Source organism: Salvelinus alpinus, chromosome 20 (genome assembly GCF_045679555.1).
Source record: "Salvelinus alpinus chromosome 20, SLU_Salpinus.1, whole genome shotgun sequence".
In the NCBI taxonomy this organism is placed as follows: Eukaryota; Metazoa; Chordata; class Actinopteri; order Salmoniformes; family Salmonidae; genus Salvelinus; species Salvelinus alpinus.
In genome coordinates this window covers 26,867,056-26,886,621 of record NC_092105.1, presented here as the reverse complement: position 1 = coordinate 26,886,621, position 19,566 = coordinate 26,867,056, and the positions used below count along the sequence as shown (strand labels likewise).

Genomic DNA, 19,566 nt, shown 5'->3' with positions numbered 1-19,566 from the left:
TTAATTGTGTATATTTGACTAATTCTGGTGTTTGGCTGCTCCAGACCTCCTCGTCTCCCTACTACACCTTCTGCTATGACACCATGTACTGTGACGGGGAGGATATCGAGGAGAAACCACTACGTCAAACAGTGAACACAGAGGCTCTGATGGCATGCTACCATCACTCTCAACCTGACCCCAACAACAGCACGGCTGTGAGTATGGAAACTGGCGCACCATAGGCTGTAGCCCTGATATGAATAGGGCCTTTATTATTATGGTGTTTAGATAGCAGATACCATAATAATGGTGGCTGCAGCCATATCAGGACTACATTGGCCAATGAGTTTTCAGTCTAGGCTTGATGTTTAGCATTGTGAATTAGGACTGGTTTAAGGTTTAGCTTGGTTTCCAGTTTCTAGTTGAAGTAGGGTGATTCTTGAATTCCGGTGGTAAATGCTGTCCCTTGATTTTGGCACCATGTAAAAACACTTTAAAATTACAAAAAAATTACAAATAAATGTTATATTTATTTGACTGTTATTTAATAAGAGCATATGTAAGTCCTTTATACTGCAAAACATTTATTTGTATGCATTGTAAAAACTACTGGGGGCTAGCAAATTGGCTTGTCCCACTGGTGATATGTAGAGAGAGGTATAGTGACATGTTTTGGGGATTTAGAGATATCTATCTACTATTTTGAATCCTAGACAGTGAACAGAAGTATTTCATATATTGTATAGATCAACAAAAACAAATAAGGCTATTAAAATACCCTTTTTTTTAACAGTATAATGTGTGTCACTCAGTTTTATGTCATTGGTGTTACCGCCTTATTTACTGCTGCTCTTTAAATAATTAAAGAACAGCAGTAAATAACAATAGCTGGGCTATATACAGGGAGTACCGGTACAGAGTCAATGTGTCCATGTGTGGGGGCACCGGTGTTGAGGTAATATGTACAGTCGTGGTCAAAAGTTTTGAGAATGACACAAATATTAATTTTCACAAAGTTGGCTGCTTCAGTGTCATTAGATATTTTTGTCAGATGTTACTATGGTATACTGAAGTATAATTACAAGCATTTCATACGTGTCAAAGGCTTTTATTTACAATTACATGAAGTTGATGCAAAGAGTCAATATTTCCAGTGTTGACCCTTCTTTTTCAAGACCTCTACAATCCGCCCTGGCATGCTGTCAATTAACTTCTGGGCCACATCCTGACTGATGGCAGCCCATTCTTGCATAATCAATGCTTGGAGTTTGTCAGAATTTGTGGGTTTTTGTTTGTCCACCTGCCTCTTGAGGATTGACCACAAGTTCTCGATGGGATTAAGGTCTGGGGAGTTTCCGGGCCATGGACCCAAAATATCGATATTTTGTTCCCAGAGCAACTTAGTTATCACTTTTGCCTTATGGCAAGGTGCTCCATCATGCTGGAAAAGGCATTGTTCGTCACCAAACTGTTCCTGGATGGTTGGGAGAAGTTGCTCTCGGAGGATGTGTTGGTACCACTCCCTTGGATGAGAAGCAACCCCACACATGAATGGTCTCAGGATGCTTTACTGTTGGCATGACACAGGACTGATGGTAGCGCTCACCTTGTCTTCTCCGGACAAGCTTTTTTCCGGATGCCCCAAACAATCAGAAAGGGGATTCATCAGAGAAATGACTTTACCCCAGTCCTCAGCAGTCCAATCCCTATACCTTTTGTAGAATATCAGTCTATCCCTGATGTTTTTCCTGGGGAGAAGTGGCTTCTTTGCTGCCCTTCTTGACACCAGGCCATCCTCCAAAAGTCTTCGCCTCACTGTGCGTGCAGATGCACTCACACCTGCCTGCTGCCATTCCTGAGCAAGCTCTGTACTGGTGGTGCCCCGATCCCGCAGCTGAATCAACTTTAGGAGACGGTCCTGGCGCTTGCTGGACTTTCTTGGGCGCCCTGAAGCCTTCTTCACAACAATTGAACCGCTCTCCTTGAAGTCCTTGATGATCCGATAAATGGTTGATTTAGGTGTAATCTTACTGGCAGCAATATCCTTGCCTGTGAAGCCCTTTTTGTGCAAAGCAATGATGACGGCACGTGTTTCCTTGCAAGTAACCATGTTTGACAGAGGAAGAACAATGATTCCAAGCACCACCCTCCTTTTGAAGCTTCCAGTCTGTTATTCGAACTCAATCAGCATGACAGAGTGATCTCCAGCCTTGTCCTCGTCAACACTCACACCTGTGTAAACGAGAGAATCACTGACATGATGTCAGCTGGTCCTTTTGTGGCAGGGCTGAAATGCAGTGGAAATGTTTTTTTGGGATTCAGTTCATTTGCATGGCAAAGAGGGACTTTGCAATTAATTGCAATTCATCTGATCACTCTTCATAACATTCTGGAGTATATGCAAATTGGCATCATACAAACTGAGGCAGCAGACTTTTTGAAAATTTATATTTGTGTCATTCTCAAAACTTTTGGCCACAACTGTACATGTAGGTCAAATCAAATCAAATCAAATTTTATTTGTCACATACACATGGTTAGCAGATGTTAATGCGAGTGTAGCGAAATGCTTGTGCTTCTAGTTCCGACAATGCAGTAATAACCAACGAGTAATCTAACCTAACAATTCCACTTATACACAAGGGATAAAGAATATGTACATAAAGATATATGAATGAGTGATGGTACAGAATGGCATAGGCAAGATGCAGTAGATGGTATAGAGTACAGTATATACATATGAGATGAGTAATGTAGGGTATGTAAACATTATATTAAGTGGCATTGTTTAAAGTGGCTAGTGATACATTTTTACATAAATTTCCATCAATTCCCATTATTAAAGTGGCGGGAGTTGAGTCAGTATGTTGGCAGCGGCCACTAAATGTTAGTGGTGGCTGTTTAACAGTCTGATGGCCTTGAGATAGAAGCTGTTTTTCAGTCTCTCGGTCCCTGCTTTGATGCACCTGTACTGACCTCGCCCTCTGGATGATAGCGGGGTGAACAGGCAGTGGCTCGGGTGGTTGTTGTCCTTGATGATCTTTATGGCCTTCCTGTGACATCGGGTGGTGTAGGTGTCCTGGAGGGCAGGTAGTTTGCCCCCGGTGATGCGTTGTGCAGACCTCACTACCCTCTGGAGAGCCTTACGGTTGTGGGCAGAGCAGTTGCCGTACCAGGCGGTGATACAGCCCGACAGGATGCTCTCGATTGTGCATCTGTAGAAGTTTGTGAGTGCTTTTGGTGACAAGCCGAATTTCTTCAGCCTCCTGAGGTTGAAGAGGCGCTGCTGCGCCTTCTTCACAACGCTGTCTGTGTGGGTGGACCAATTCAGTTTGTCCGTGATGTGTACACCAAGGAACTTAAACCTTACTACCCTCTCCACTACTGTCCCGTCAATGTGGATAGGGGGGTGCTCCCTCTGCTGTTTCCTGAAGTCAAGTTATTTTCCTGACACCACACTCCGAGGGCCCTCACCTCCTCCCTGTAGGCCGTCTCGTCGTTGTTGGTAATCAAGCCTACCACTGTAGTGTCGTACGCAAACTTGATGATTGAGTTGGAGGCGTGCATGGCCACGCAGTCGTGGGTGAACAGGGAGTACAGGAGAGGGCTCAGAACGCACCCTTGTGGGGCCCCAGTGTTGAGGATCAGCGGGGTGGAGATGTTGTTACCGACCTTCACCACCTGGGGCCGGCCCGTCAGGAAGTCCAGTACCCAGTTGCACAGGGCGGGGTCGAGACCCAGGGTCTCGAGCTTGATGACGAGTTTGGAGGGTACTATGGTGTTAAATGCTGAGCTGTAGTCGATGAACAGCATTCTCACATAGGTATTCCTCTTGTCCAGATGGGTTAGGGCAGTGTGCAGTGTGGTTGCGATTGCGTCGTCTGTGGACCTATTGGGTCGGTAAGCAAATTGGAGTGGGTCTAGGGTGTCAGGTAGGGTGGAGGTGATATGGTCCTTGACTAGTCTCTCAAAGCACTTCATGATGACGGAAGTGAGTGCTACGGGGCGGTAGTCGTTTAGCTCAGTTACCTTAGCTTTCTTGGGAACAGGAACAATGGTGGCCCTCTTGAAGCATGTGGGAACAGCAGACTGGGATAAGGATTGATTGAATATGTCCGTAAACACACCAGCCAGCTGGTCTGCGCATGCTCTGAGGACGCGGCTGGGAATGCCGTCTGGGCCTGCAGCCTTGCGAGGGTTAACACGTTTAAATGTTTTACTCACCTCGGCTGCAGTGAAGGAGAGCCCGCAGGTTTTGGTAGCGGGCCGTGTCAGTGGCACTGTATTGTCCTCAAAGCGAGCAAAAAAGTTATTTAGTCTGTCTGGGAGCAAGACATCCTGATCCGCGACGGGGCTGGTTTTCTTTTTGTAATCCGTGATTGACTGTAGACCCTGCCACATACCTCTTGTGTCTGAGCTGTTGAATTGCGACTCTACTTTGTCTCTATACTGGCACTTAGCTTGTTTGATTGCCTTGCGGAGGGAATAGCTACACTGTTTGTATTCGGTCATGTTTCCGGTCACCTTGCCCTGGTTAAAAGCAGTGGTTCGCGCTTTCAGTTTCACGCGAATGCTGCCATCAATCCACGGTTTCTGGTTTGGGAATGTTTTAATCGTTGCTGTGGGTATTATGTCGCCGATGCACTTTCTAATGAACTCGCTCACCGAATCAGCGTATTCGTCAATGTTGTTGTTGGACGCAATGCGGAACATATCCCAATCCATGTGATCGAAGCAGTCTTGAAGCGTGGAGTGAGATTGGTCGGACCAGCGTTGAACAGACCTGAGCGCTGGAGCTTCTTGTTTTAGTTTCTGTTTGTAGGCTGGAAGCAACAAAATGGAGTCGTGGTCAGCTTTTCCGAAAGGAGGGCGGGGGAGGGCCTTATATGCGTCGCGGAAGTTAGAATAACAATGATCTAGGGTTTTACCAGCCCTGGTAGCACAATCGATATGCTGATAGAATTTAGGGCGTTTTGTTTTCAGATTAGCCTTGTTAAAATCCCCAGCTACGATGAATGCAGCCTCAGGGTGTGTGGTTTCCAGTTTACATAGAGTCAGATAAAGTTCGTTCAGGGCCATCGATGTGTCTGCTTGGGGGGGAATATATACGGCTGTGATTATAATCGAAGAGAATTCCCTTGGTAGATAATGCGGTCGACATTTGATTGTGAGGAATTCTAAGTCAGGTGAACAGAATGACTTGAGTTCCTGTATGTTGTTATGATCACACCACGTCTCGTTAATCATAAGGCATACCCCCCCCCCCCGCCCCTCTTCTTACCAGAAAGATGTTTGTTTCTGTCGGCGCAATGCGTGAAGAAACCAGCTGGCTGCACCGACTCCGTTAGCGTCTCTCGAGTGAGTCATGTTTCCGTGAAGCAAAGAACGTTACAGTCTCTGATGTCTTTCTGGAATGCTACCCTTGCTCGGATTTCATCAACCTTGTTGTCAAGAGACTGGACATTGGCGAGTAGTATGCTAGGGAGTGGAGCGCGATGTGCCCGTCTCCGAAGCCTGACCAGAAGACCGCTTCATTTGCCCCTTTTACGGCGTCGTTGTTTATGGTCGCCGGCTGGGATCTGATCCATTGTACTGGGTGGAAGGCAAAACACAGGATCCGCTTCGGGAGAGTCATATTCCTGGTCGTAATGATAGTGAGTTGACTATAAGTTGCTCTTATATTCAGTAGTTCCTCCCGACTGTATGTAATGAAACCTAAGATTACCTGGGGTACCAATGTAAGAAATAACACGTAAAAAAACAAAATACTGCATAGTTTCCTAGGAACGCGAAGCGAGGCGGCCATCTCTGAGGTAGAGTTATTAAATTCTATAGGTAGAGTTATTAAAGTGACTATGCATAGATATTAACAGAGAGTAGCAGCAGCGTAGAAGGGTGGGGGGGGAAATGCAAATAGTCTGGGTAGCTATTTGATTAGCTGTTCAGGAGTCTTATGGCTTGGGGGTAGAAGCTGTTTAGAAGTCTCTTGGACCTAGACTTGGCACTCCGGTACCGCTTGCCGTGCGGTAGCAGAGAGAACAGTCTATGGCTAGAGTAGCTGGAGTCTTTGACCATTTTTAGGGCCTTCCTCTGACCCTGCCTGGTATAGAGGTCCTGGATGGCAGGAAGCTTAGCCCTGGGGATGTACTGGGCCGTACGGACTACCCTCTGTAGTGCCTTGCGGTCTGAGGCCGCAGGCAGTGATGCAACCTGTCAGGATGCTTTCGATGGTGCAGCTGTAAAAACTTTCGAGGATCTGAGGACCCATGCCAAATCTTTTCAGTCTCCTGAGGGGGAATAGGTTTTGTTGTGCCCTCTTCACGACTGTCTTGGTGTGCTTGGACTATGTTAGTTTGTTGGTGATGTGGACGCCAAGGAACTTGAAGCTCTGAACCTGCTCCACTGCAGCCCCGTCAATGAGAATGGGGGCGTGCTCGGTCCTCCTTTTCCTGTAGTCCACAATCATCTGCCTTGTCTTGGTCACGTTGAGGAAGAGGTTGTTGTCCTTGCACCACACGGTCAGGTCTCTGACCTCCTCCCTATAGGCTGTCTCATTGTTTCTAGTGATCTGGCCTACCCCTGTTGTGTCTTCAGCAAACTTAATGATGGTGTTGGAGTCGTGCCTGGCCATGCAGTCATGAGTGAACAGGGAGTACAGGAGGCGACTGAGCACGCACCCCTGAGGGGCCCCCCTGTTGAGGATCAGCGTGGCGGATGTGTTTTTACCTACCCTTACCACCTGGGGGCGGCACGTCAGGAAGTCCAGGATCCAGTTGCAGAGGGAGGTATTTAGTCCCAGGGTCCTTAGCTTATGGTGTTGAACGCTGAGCTATAGTCAATGAATAGCATTCTCACATAGGTGTTCCTTTTGTCCATGTGTGAAAGAGCAGTGTGGAGTGCAATAGAGATTGCATCATCTGTGGATCTGTTGGTGAAGTATGCAAATTGGAGTGGGTCTAGGGTTTCTGGGATAATGGTGTTAATGTGAGCCATGACCAGCCTTTCAAAGCATTTCATGGCTACAGACTTGAGTGCTACGGGTCAGTAGTCATTTAGGCAGGTCACCTTAGTGTTCTTGGGCACAGGGACTATGGTGGTCTGCTTGAAACATGTTGGTATTACAGACTCAGACAGAGAGAGGTTAAAAATGTCAGTGAAGACACTTGCCAGTTGGTCAGCGCATGCTCGGAGTACACGTCCTGGTAATCTGTCTGGCCCTGCGGCCTTGTGAATGTTGACCTGTTTAAAGTTCTTACTCACATCGGCTGCGGAGAGCGTGATCACACAGTCATCCGGACCAGCTGGTGCTCTCATGCATGTTTCAGTGTTATTTGCCTCAAAGCGAGCATAGAAGTTATTTAGCTTGTCTGGTAGGCTCGTGTCTCTGGGCAGCTCTGGGCTGTGCTTCCCTTTGTAGTCTGTAATAGTTTGCAAGCCCTGACACATCCGACGAGTGTCGGAGCCGGTGTAGTACGATTCGATTTAGTCCTGTATTGACACTTTGCCTGTTTGATGGTTCGTCGGAGGGCATAGCGGGATTTCTTATAAGCTTCCGGGTTAGAGTCCCGCTCCTTGAACGCGGCAGCTCTACCCTTTAGCTCTGTGTGAATGTTGCCTGTAATCCATGGCTTCTGGTTGGGGTATGTACAGTTGAATTGGGAAGTTTACATACACCTTAGCCAAATACATTTAAACTCAGTTTTTCACAATTCCTGACATTTAATCCTAGTAAAAATTCCCTGTCTTAGGTCGGGGTGGCAGGTAACCTTGTGGTTAGAGCGTTGGATTAGTAACCGGAAGGTTGCAAGATCAAATCCCCGAGCTGACAAGGTAAAAATCTGTTGTTCTGCCCCTGAACAAAGCAGTTAACCCACTGTTCCTAGACCGTCATTGAAAATAAGAGTTTGTTCTTAACTGACTTGCCTAGTAAAATAAAAAAAGTTAGGATCACCACTTTATTTTAAGAATGTGAAATGTCAGAATAATTGTAGAGAGAATTATTTACTTCAGCTTTTATTTCTTTCATCACATTCCCAGTGGGTCAGAAATTGACATACACTCAATTAGTATGTGGTAGCATTGCCTTTAAATTGTTTAACTTGGGTCAAACATTTCGGGTAGCCTTCCACAAGCTTCCCACAATAAGTTGGGTGAATTTTGGCCCATTCCTCCTTACAGAGCTGGTGTAACTGAGTCAGGTTTGTAGGCCTTGCTCGCACACGCTTTTTCAGTTCTGCCCACAAATGTTCTATAGGATTGAGGTCAGGGCTTTGTGATGGCCACTCCAATACCTTGACTTTGTTGTCCTTAAGCCATTTTGCCACAACTATGGAAGTATGCTTGGGGTCATTGTCCATTTGGAAGACCCATTTGTGACCAAGCTTTAACTTTCTGACTGATGTCTTGAGGTGTTGCTTCAATATATCTACATAATTTTCCATCCTTATGATGCCATCTATTTTGTGAAGTGCACCAGACCCTCCTGCAGCGAAGCACACCCACAACATGGTGCTGCCACCCCCATGCTTCACGGTTGGGATGGTGTTCTTCGGCTTGCAAACATCCCCCTTTTTCCTCCAAACATAACGATGGTCATTATGGCCAAACAGTTTCATCAGACCAGAGGACATTTCTCCAAAAAGTACGATCTTTGTCCCCATGTGCAGTTGCAAACCGTAGTCTGGCTTTTTTGTGGCGGTTTTGGAGCAGTGGCTTCTTCCTTGCTGAGCGGCCTTTCAGGTTATGTCGATATAGGCCTCGTTTTACATTGCTATAGATACTTTTGTACCTGTTTCCTCCAGTATCTTCACAAGGTCTTTTACTGTTCTGGGATTGATTTGCACTTTACGCACCAAAGTACGTTCATCTCTAGGAGACAGAGAACGGTATAACGGCTGCATTGTTCCATCGTGTTTATATTTGCGTACTATTGTTTGTACAGATGAACGTGGTACCTTCAGGCGTTTGGAAATTGCTCCCAAGGATGAACCAGACTTGTGGAGGTCTACAATTTTTTTTCTGAGCCCTTGGCTGATTTATTTAGATTTTCCCACAATATCAAGCAAAGAGGCACTGAGTTTGAAGGTAGGCCTTGAAATACATCGACAGGTACACCTCCAATATACTCAAATGATTTCAATTTGCCTATCAGAAGCTTCTAAAGCCATGACGTCATTTTCTGGAATTTTCCAAGCTGTTTAAAGGCACAGTCAACTTAGTGTATGTAAACGTCTGACCATCTGGAATTGTGATACAGTGAACTATAAGTGAAATAATCTGTCTGTAAACAATTGTTGGAAAAATTACTTGTGTATTTGCACAAATTAGATGTCCTAACCGACTTGCCAAAACAAGAAATTTGTGGAGTGGTTGAAAACAAGTTTTAATGACTCCAAACTAAGTGTATGTAACCTTCCGACTTCAACTGTACGTACAGTCACTGAGGGGACGACGTCCTCGATGCACTTATTAATAAAGCCAGTGACTGATGTGGTGTACTCCTCAATGCCATCGGAAGAATCCCGGAACATATTCCAGTCTGTGCTAGCAAAACAATTTTGTAGTTTAGCATCTGCTTCATCTGACCACTTTTTTATAGACTGAGTCACTAGTGCTTCCTACTTAAATTTTAGCTTGTAAGCAGGAATCAGGAGGATAGAATTATGGTCAGATTTGCCAAATGGAGGGCGAGGGAGAGCTTTGTACGTGTTTCTGTGTGTGGAGTAAAGGTGGTCTAGAATGTTTTTCCCTCTGGTTGCACATATAACATCTGCTAAACAGTGTACATGATTGATTTATTTGTTCCAAAGTGTATTGGTGTTAGTCAATTTCAATGAAGGTAAATAACATTGTGAGCAAAATTATGAATCATATCAGTTTAGTAAATTATTTTTAAAGAATTTAACTTTTGTGGCATTAATTTCATAAAATACTAATTTACCTAAATTGTCTCATTGGTGTTACCATGATTCATGTTACTACTCCTAATGGTCGCACAATGTTATCATATTATAAAAAATTATTTAAAGTCATTAAGCTACCATATTCGTAGATTTAGGATGGGAAGATGTACCCGCATACATAAAATCAAATGCCAACGTAATTCAAGAACGACACAGCAACTCCTTTGTTGTTGTCATACCAAAAATGTAGTAGAACGCATCAGAAACAGACTGGAAACCAGGGTATGCTAAATGTGATATAGTGGCAGGTCTGGGATGAAGTTGTGACTCTGTACATCTCTTTTATTATTTACACATATTGATCCCTGTTCTCCCCCTGGCTGGCATCCTGGGTAACTTGACCTCCTAATACAGGCCACGGCTATTGTGGTTAATAGTGCTAAGAATGTGCTTACAGTACTATATTCAGCTTGCTGAAGGTTGTGTGTGTGTCCTGTAGACCATGGAGCAGGTGAAAGAGCGTTTGTGGGAGGACCACTTCCCGGAGTACGGTCGAGGCGTCCACATGTTCCGTACAGCGAAGATCCAGAAGCTGGTTGCCATGGGGATACCAGAGTCGCTACGGGGAGAGCTATGGATGACCTTCTCTGGTGAGGGACGGAGGAGTCTGAGGTCATTGGTTACTATAACAACAGGCCACATACACTACATGACCAAAAGTATTGGACACTTGCTCGTTGAACATCTCATTCTAAAATCATGGGCATTAATAAGTTGGTCCACCCCTTTGCTGCTATAACAGCCTCCACTATTCTGGGAAGGCTTTCCAATAGATATTGGAACATTGCTGCGGAGACTTGCTTCCATTCAGCCATAAGCATTAGTGAGGTCGGGCACTGATGTTGGGTGATTAGGCCTGGCTCGCAATCGGTGTTCCAATTCATCCTGAAGGTGTACGATGGGGTTGAAGTCAGGGCTCTGTGCAGGCAAGTCAAGTTCTTCAACACCGATCTTGACAAACCATTTCTGTATGGACCTTGCTTTGTGCATGGGGGCATTGTCATGCTGAAAAAGGAAAGGGCCTTCACCAAACTGTTGCCACAAATCTGGATGCACAGAATTGTCTAGAATGTCATTGTATGCTGTAACGTTAAGATTTCCCTTCACCGGAACTAAGGGGCCATGAAAAACAGCCCCATTATTCCTCCTGCACCTAACTTTACAGTTGGCAATATGCATTCAGTTAGGTAGCGTCATCCTGGCATCCGCCAAACCCAGATTCGTCCATCGGACTGCCAGACGGTGAAGCGTGATTCATCACTCCAGAGAACGCGTTTCCACTGCTCCAGAGTCCAATGGCGGCAAGCTTTACACCACCCCAGCAGACGCTTGGCATTGTGCATGATGTTCTTAGGCTTGTGTGCGGCTGCTCGGCCATGGAAACCCTTTTCATGAAGCTCCCGACGAACAGTTATTGTGCTGGCGTTGCTTCCAGAGGCAGTTTGGAACTCGGTAGTGAGTGTTGCTACCGTTGACAGGCAATTTTTACGCGCTTAAGCACTCGGCGGTCCCGTTCTGTGAGCTTGTGTGGCCTACCACTTCGCGGCTGAGCCATTGTTGCTCCTGGACATTTCCACTTCACAATAACAGCACTTACAGTTGACCGGGGCAGCTCTAGCAGGGCAGAAATTTGACAAACTGACTTGTTGGAAAGGTGGCATCCTATGACAATGCCACATTAAAAGTCACTGAGTAAGCTCATTCTACTGCTAATGCTTGTCTATGGAGATTGCATGGCTGTGTGCTCGATTTTATACACCTGTCAGCAACGGGTGTGGCTGAAATAGTCAAATCCACTAATTTGAAGGGGTGTCCACTTACTTTTGTATATATAGTGTATATTTAATGGCGGAGTTATGGTTAGGGTAGATATTTGTATATCCCCAAAGGAGAGAGAGAGAGAGTGCTGTTCTGTGTTGTGCTCGACTGCCTACTTTCCGTTCCTTTCCTGTGTACTGTACCATACCTAGCAATTCTAGTATGTGCCATTTTATCTTAAAGTTTGTGGAGTGGCTTTTACCAGGCAAGCAGTTCCCTTTTTTAGAACATTGTAGAGTCCATTCTCGGGGACCCTACTTTGCCATAACTGTTAGCATCAAATTTAATGTAATATGGAATCCAGAGCAGCAGGATTTAGTGGGCATACAAATAACTTGTGACCTCATATCCAATGAAAACAAGCAATTAGGTCTGTGAGCACCCTGCACACACTGCACCAGAAACAGACAGGCAACCGATTGTGGCTTCACCACTCACTGGGATAGAACTGAACAGACTGTTTTCTTTGGCCCCATATCAAACTATCCTAGGTCCATGTTTACTCCCTCTCAATGATCTGAAAGCATCCTTTCACATCCTAGAGGGGGAGTCAACAAAGGGAAAGAGCTAGTTTAAAAAAAAACAAGCCTTGTCCCAAAGTAATCTCGGTTAACCCAGAACTAAAGTCTTGCGTAATCCCAAAGTAACCCCTACCTTTTTGGTGTTTGCAGATCTGAAGGAACCGGAAAGGTGATTCATCCATTCCTTTTAGATCGAAAGGAAAGGGAAAGGGGATGTTGTTTGACCAGGCCTTCATGTATGTAGTTATATGCTGTTGCTGTGTAACACTGATACCTTTCCCCCTGGAAACGCAGATGCCTCATCAGAGTTGGCATCCCACCCAGGCTACTACTCGGGGCTGGTGACAGAGTCTACGGGGCAAAGCAGTCTGGCCACGGAGGAAATCGAGAGAGACCTGCACCGCTCACTCCCAGACCACCCCGCCTTCCAGAACGTCAAAGGCATTGCCGCGTTGCGCCGCGTCCTCACCGCATATGCCCACCGCAACCCCAAGATTGGCTACTGCCAGGTAAGGTACCCACCACCATACAGTATGTCACAGTGTATGCACATGTGTACAGTCAACTGTATAGTGTGTCCAGTGTCCATAACCATACAGTTACAGACAGTATAACTGACTGTCTGTCTGCCTTTTTAGTCGATGAATATCCTGGCATCTGTGCTGCTGCTGTACACTAAAGAGGAGGCGGCCTTCTCACTGCTAGTGGCTGTGTGTGAGAGAATGCTGCCTGACTACTTCAACCGCAGAGTCATAGGTGAGAGGTCAAACTGACCTGTATAGGTTTACCACTGCTACTGCTATTGTTACTACAGTACTTTTACTACAGCAATGGTTTGTTTACTTCAGCTAGTATTGTACATTAAAGAAGTACTATCAAAGACACAGCAGAGATACTATTAGTACACATGCATTTTCCTGTAGAGCTGTTCTGGTGTTTAGGTGATTTGAATGTGGTTTCCTTGTGGCATGTTTATTCTGTCAGGGCTGTTTTTCTGCCCCGACTGCCATTGGAGCCAACAATATCCAAAGGCTTTCTTTAGCCATGTGAAGCGTGTGCTGAAACACAACCTAATTTCCTCTGCTTTATGTTGCTATTTATTTATGGCGCAAATGAAATGCGTTCAAAGTAATTTCCTCTTCCTTTAACTGTTCTGTCTGAATGAGTGTCTGGCCTGTTCAGCTTTGAAACGGCAGTTGTTTACTTATTCTCCTTAGAAAATAGATTGTTAATCTCCAGGCAACTTCCTGGTTCAAATAGTCTTTAAAATAGAACTTATCTGGGATATTTCACAATGAGTATACATCATGAGTATGCACCCATAGTATTTCCATGAGACCAAAACCCATTTCCTTTGATGGGATAAAAAATATTTTTTATTTTATACTTCTATGTGTGTTTATCTATAATATTGTAGATTTCCACTTGTGTTTGAGTTTGCAGGTGCTCAGGTGGACCAGTCAGTGTTTGAGGAGCTGATCCGGGATCGTCTTCCCGAGCTGGCCGAGCACATTCCCGACCTCTCCCCCCTCTCTTCCATCTCCCTGTCCTGGTTCCTCACCCTCTTCCTCAGCGTGCTTCCCTTCCGCAGCGCTGTCTGTGTGGTAGACTGCTTCTTCTTCCACGGCATCAAAGCCATCTTCCAGCTGGGGCTAGCTGTGCTGGATGCTAACGCTACGGCGCTGTGTGCTAGTGCAGACGACGGCCAGGCACTCATGATCCTCACTGGGTAATGCTTGACGGAAACAAAAGCCTGCACACACAGGCACTCTGTAGACAAGATTGGCCAACCCTGATGTGTGGGATGTTAATAGTTAATCATGCCTTTTATTTTCACTCTTGGCTCTGTCTGCAGTTTTCTGGACCAGGTGAAGTACGATGAGGATCCATCTCCCCCTACCCCTCTCTCGTCTCAGAGTGGGGAGGAGGGCAGACCGCCTGTAAAACAACACACCCTGATCACTGACCTCATCGCTGACTCCTATGAGGTAAGACGGCACTGCAATACTCCCTCCACACCACCAGAGGGTTGTGGTGACAGTATGGAGCTGATCTTTGTTCTCGTTGTGTGTTCGGTCTTGTCAGAAATTTGGAGACCTGACGGTGAGACAAATAGAGAAGTTGCGATGCAGACACCGGATCCAGGTTCTCCAAGCACACGAGGACACCACCAAGGAGAATGCGGTGGTTCTCTCATTTCACATAAACAGTCACAAACCTTATGCTTTTCCTCTCCAAACTTCTCTGACCATTCCCCTATCTCTGTATATTTAGCTCAGGGTGGTGACCCCTGATGTCTCTCTCTCCCCTGAAAGCCTGGCTGATGTCTACGACCTCTTCAAGGTACTTCAGTTCAAATCAATACACCTTAATTTATCTCCCCATGACCACTAAGAAAGGCATTGCCAGAACACAATAATAACATCCTCTGCTTATAGTCCAACTGTACAACAACACTTCTGTTTCCGTTTGTCTTATAGACAGAGCACTTCATCAACCTGTACTGGGGCGATGGGGGCACCACATTGGCCCTCCAGCACCATGACCCAGGCCGGCCCTATGTGGAGCAGTACAGAGTGGACCGGGTCCAGTTTAAGAGCCTGTACATGCTGCTGGTTCCCTGGCTTTGTGGCTTCCATACTGACACCGTGGCCCACCGGACCTTCACACTACTGGACCAGGACAGAGACTCACTCATCACCTTCAGAGAGTTCGCTGGGTGGCTGGGTATGTGAGCGAGTGTTTGTGTGTGAAAGAGAAAGAAATAGAGGGAGGGTGTGTGTCTAAAGGGAGGGAGAGTGAGTGCCTGAAGAGAGACTGTGTGTGTAATATGAGTTTGTGTGCGTGACTGTGCCTGCAAGTATATACGAAAACCAAGAAAACATACACCAGGCTCTCTCACATCCCAATTCCCTTGTAAGGCATATCAGTCATGAACATTGGAAACCTGCCCACTATGCTTTTATGGGCATCTGGAATTCAGCCCACAAAGCTTTTATGGGAATCAATATCCAGCCAAGGCTTTTAGGAGTAGATGTTGTGTACAGTACAGTGAGAACCACTGAAGTAGAGTAAGATCAAGATTATGTAAATTCACCTCTTAAACTCACACATCTGAAGGGCTCCCTCTGTGGCCCTCTATCATTCAGAATAAACACTAACCTAGAATTTACTGACAGTATAAGCACTAACCTTTCATTTATTGACACACATTGTGATTTAAGGCCAATGACATTTCTGTGTGTGTGTCTCTCCGTTTCAGATACGCTATACTGTGAGGAACTGAATGAAAAGGTCAGACTACTGTATCGTTTGCACATACCTCCAGGTGGGTCACATAGCCTTCCTGTGGTGTTTTGCTTCTCTTTCATGTACTTTAGTTGGACATGCTATTATCTTTAAATAACATGTGCACTTTGTGACAACTGCTGATGTAAAAAGGACCTTAGAAAATATATTTGATTGATTAATTAACTAGAGATGAACATTCTTCATAATGGGACTGTTTCCTGTAGCTCTGACTGAGAGTGAGGATGACCCATCTCCACTGAAGAGCCCTCAGCTGTCCACTACCAGACCACTCCATGTAGAGCTGCCCAATGGTAAGTATTCACACACTGTTCCACATTCACAGCGCAGGTCTGTTTAGATTATCACGTTGATGTAGCTCCTAATGTGTGTGTTCATGTTGAAGGGGAGATGAGAGACTTTCAGGAACAGTTGAAACAGATGTTGAAAGACCTGGCTAAAGAGAAGGAGAAGGATGTGGAGCAACCTGTACCTCCAATGAACCAGGTACATACAATAAAAAAATGAATTAAATCAGGGATCTATTAAACAAAGAGTCATTGAAAGGTACTAAGTAAGTCACAATACTTGTATTATTGTTTTCTACAGAGGGAGTTCATCCAGTTCTGTAAGACCCTCTACAGCATGTTCCATGGCAGCCCAGACGAGAATGAGCTCTTTCAGGCCATCGCTACAGTGACCAGCCTGGTGCTGCAGATCGGCGAGGTCGGGCACCGCAGCCGCTGCTCAGGGTCAGAGGTCAGCAGCGAGGGTGGGGCCGGAGACGAGGTAGAGGACGATCACAGGGAGGGGAGTCAAGAAGACCATCCCGTCTTCAGCACCAAAGAAGAAGCAGGAGAGAGAAAGGAGGGGACCAGCAAGAGTTCAGGGTCTGAGAGTCAGAGCGAGTGGGCGGTCAGCTATGCTCAGATCCTGGCTTCTCTCCTCACAGAACAGCAGCTAGTCAACTTCTTTGAGAAACCGATGGACCTGTCAGCAAAGGTGGCTGAGGCAAAAGTGAAACAGTACCATGAAAGGGCTGGTCTGCTTATGCTCCAGCAAGGGACCAGCTGATTTCAACATGACCAACAGAACCTCGATGTGAGAACCACAGTGTGACCCAATACTGGGCTTCCAATCTAGTTTCTTATCTAGCTGTCCAGGCACCTTTGTAAGTGTTGTCTGTGTCCTCCGTCTTAAAAGGATGAGTGGGTACCAAGAGTCCGTATGTGCCTATATTGAGTCGTTGGTCTGTCGAGCACAAAGGAGAAGTAATGTAGATGTGTAGGTCTTCCACTCCTGATGTAGCCGTGGAGAAATGTGGCCTCATCTTTTGGGATCAACAACTGTCTGAAAGCAGGTTAACCAAAACCAAGACATGCATGATAATCAAGAGACTACATGATGTATCAGTCATAATCATATATACTACTGTGAGAATGTCCCACACACCATGCACTACACATAGCACCATGAAAAGGGTTATTTTTTATTTTTCGTTGCTCAGTATTTATACACACGTTTTCATTCTGCTTCATCCGGTCTATGAAATGGGAACAAACTCAAATGTGCCCAGTTTTAGTGACATTTTATTTGACTTAACATTGGCTGCCTGGTTGGTGATACACCTGTTTGCCATATTGTCCAATCAAGTAGAGCAGACAAGTGTTCTTTTCTGCCCAAATATTTTCTGCCTGTACACCTGCAGTGTATCATTTTGGCAAGCTTTTAATTTTCCTTTTATATATATATATAGCCCAAGGAGTCAAGGACTATTAACTGCCAAATGTTTGTCATACAATAATGGACATTGGAATCTTGCTTTTGTGTGCGACACATAAAAAATGTGCACCTATATATTTTGTCAAATCACAATCGCCACGGTTTACAGCAAGTAGAAAAGGTGCAGCAAAATACTTGTGCTAGCTCCTCAACAATGCAGTACATTAATGCATTTTGTTCTTTAAGAAGTCTTATTTTAAGTGTTCTAAAACTGTTTGAGCCTTATTATTCTACCAAGCATATTTCTTCATTCAAGCCTTAAATGTAAGTGACCAGTATTATGTTATAGACTAAAGTCCTACACACTTTCTTAAAATCAGTTGATACTAAACAAACTAAACTGCTGTGCCTCAGATTTAGTTGAATAAGTCTTCTATATAGAGAACTTGATTTTTCCATTTCAAATCAGTGGTGGTGTTAAATTGAGGTTTTGGTTATTCCAGAACCAGTCTGATGCCTTCTAATTGACTACAGATGCACCTTGATGTTATTCGTAGTGCACACTCACAAGTTCACTTGACGTGCATTATCACAAATCAGGCCATTTATCACTTCTTTAACGTGTCTGCTGCAAAATATCAGACATGGTTTGTTTGTAAATCATTAAAAACAATGTTGCATCCTTGTCTTATTCAATATATTGCATAGACCAGTGATTCCCAAACTTTTTATAGTCCTTTACCCCTTCAAACATTCACTGAGGTAAAGTTGCTTTTATATTCACACATTCGGCCATTCAACAGACATTCACCAAACTAGGTATGATTTATTCTATAAATGTCTGGCATACTTTTACAACCTTTGTTTTGAGGAAAGATTCCAGTTTTGATTTTATGGAAAAACATATCTATAAAATGCCATTTAAACCTATATAAATCAATAACGTTTTCACTGATTATGACAGAATCATCAAACTAGGTATGATTTATTCTATAAATGTCTAGCATACTTTTACAACCTTTCTTTTGAGGAAAGATTCCAGTTTGGATTTTATAGAAATACATCAAATCTATTAAAAGCCATTTAAAGCGGTATAAATCAAAAACGAATTCACTGTCACAGAAACATCAAACTATGTATGATTTATTCTATAAATGTCTAGCTTACTTTTACAACCTTTGTTTTGAGTAGAAATTCCAGTTTTGACATGTAAGAAATACATAACATCTATAAAATGCCATTTAAAGCTATAGTTGAAGTCGGAAGTTTACATACACTTAGGTTGGAGTCATTAAATCTATTTTTTCTACCACTCCACAAATTTCTTGTTAACAACCTATAGTTTTGGCAAGTCGGTTAGGACATCTACTTTGTGCATGACATAAGTCATTTTTCCAACAATTGTTTACAGACAGATTATTTCACTTAATCACAATCCCAGATGGTCAGTAGTTTACATACACTAAGTTGACTGTGCCTTTAAACAGCTTGGAAAATTCCAGAAAATGACGTCATGGCTTTAGAAGCTTCCGATAGGTTGATTGACATCATTTGAGTATATTGGAGGTGTACCTGTGGATATATTTCAAGGCCTACCTTCAAACTCAGTGCCTCTTTGCTTGACATCATGGGAAAATGAAAAATAAATCAGCCAAGACCCCAGAAAAAAATTTGTAGACCTCCACAAGTCTGGTTCATCCTTGGGAGCAATTTCCAAACGCCTGAAGGTACCACGTTCATCTGTACAAACAATAGTACGCAAGTATAAACACCATGGGACCACGCAGCTGTCATACCGCTCATGAAGGAGACGGGTTCTGTTGCCTAAAGATGAACGTACTTTGGTGTGAAAAGTTCAAATCAATCCCAGAACAGCAGCAAAGGACCTTGTGAAGAAGCTGGAGGAAACAGGTACAAATGTATCTATATCCACAGTAAATCGAGTCCTATATCGACATAACCTGAAAGGCCGCTCAGCAAGGAAGAAGCCACTGATCCAAAACTGCCACAAAAAAGCCAGACTACGGTTTGCAACTGCACATGGGGACAAAGATCGTACTTTTTGGAGATATGGCCTCTGGTCTGATGAAACAAAAATAGAACTGTTTGGCCATAATGACCATCGTTATGTTTGGAGGAAAAGGGGGGATGTTTGCAAGCCGAAGAACACCATCCCAACCGTGAAGCACGGGGTGGCAGCATCATGTTCTGGGTGTGCTTTGCTGCAGGAGGGACTGGTGCACTTCACAAAATAGATGGCTTCATGAGGATGG

General features: G+C 44.6%; 1 protein-coding gene across 2 annotated transcripts in view; it reads left to right on the top strand.

Annotated features, from left to right (window-relative positions):
* LOC139546613 (TBC1 domain family member 8-like) overlaps positions 1–17,973 on the top strand; it is a 32,011-nt gene extending 14,038 nt beyond the window's left edge. The window contains exons 8-20 of one of the 2 annotated variants that reach the window (XM_071355196.1): positions 45–197; positions 10,384–10,534; positions 12,578–12,792; positions 12,922–13,039; positions 13,727–14,012; positions 14,139–14,271; positions 14,369–14,467; positions 14,558–14,626; positions 14,764–15,010; positions 15,546–15,611; positions 15,799–15,885; positions 15,978–16,078; positions 16,181–17,973. In XM_071355196.1, the coding sequence (XP_071211297.1) occupies positions 45–197; positions 10,384–10,534; positions 12,578–12,792; positions 12,922–13,039; positions 13,727–14,012; positions 14,139–14,271; positions 14,369–14,467; positions 14,558–14,626; positions 14,764–15,010; positions 15,546–15,611; positions 15,799–15,885; positions 15,978–16,078; positions 16,181–16,645 (2,190 nt within the window). In that variant the 3' untranslated portion in view covers positions 16,646–17,973. Of the gene's footprint in view, positions 1–44; positions 198–10,383; positions 10,535–12,577; positions 12,793–12,921; positions 13,040–13,726; positions 14,013–14,138; positions 14,272–14,368; positions 14,468–14,557; positions 14,627–14,763; positions 15,011–15,545; positions 15,612–15,798; positions 15,886–15,950; positions 16,079–16,180 lie in introns of both variants that reach the window. The other variant, XM_071355195.1, reaches the window with a different exon arrangement.
* The last annotated feature ends 1,593 nt before the right edge of the window (positions 17,974–19,566 follow it).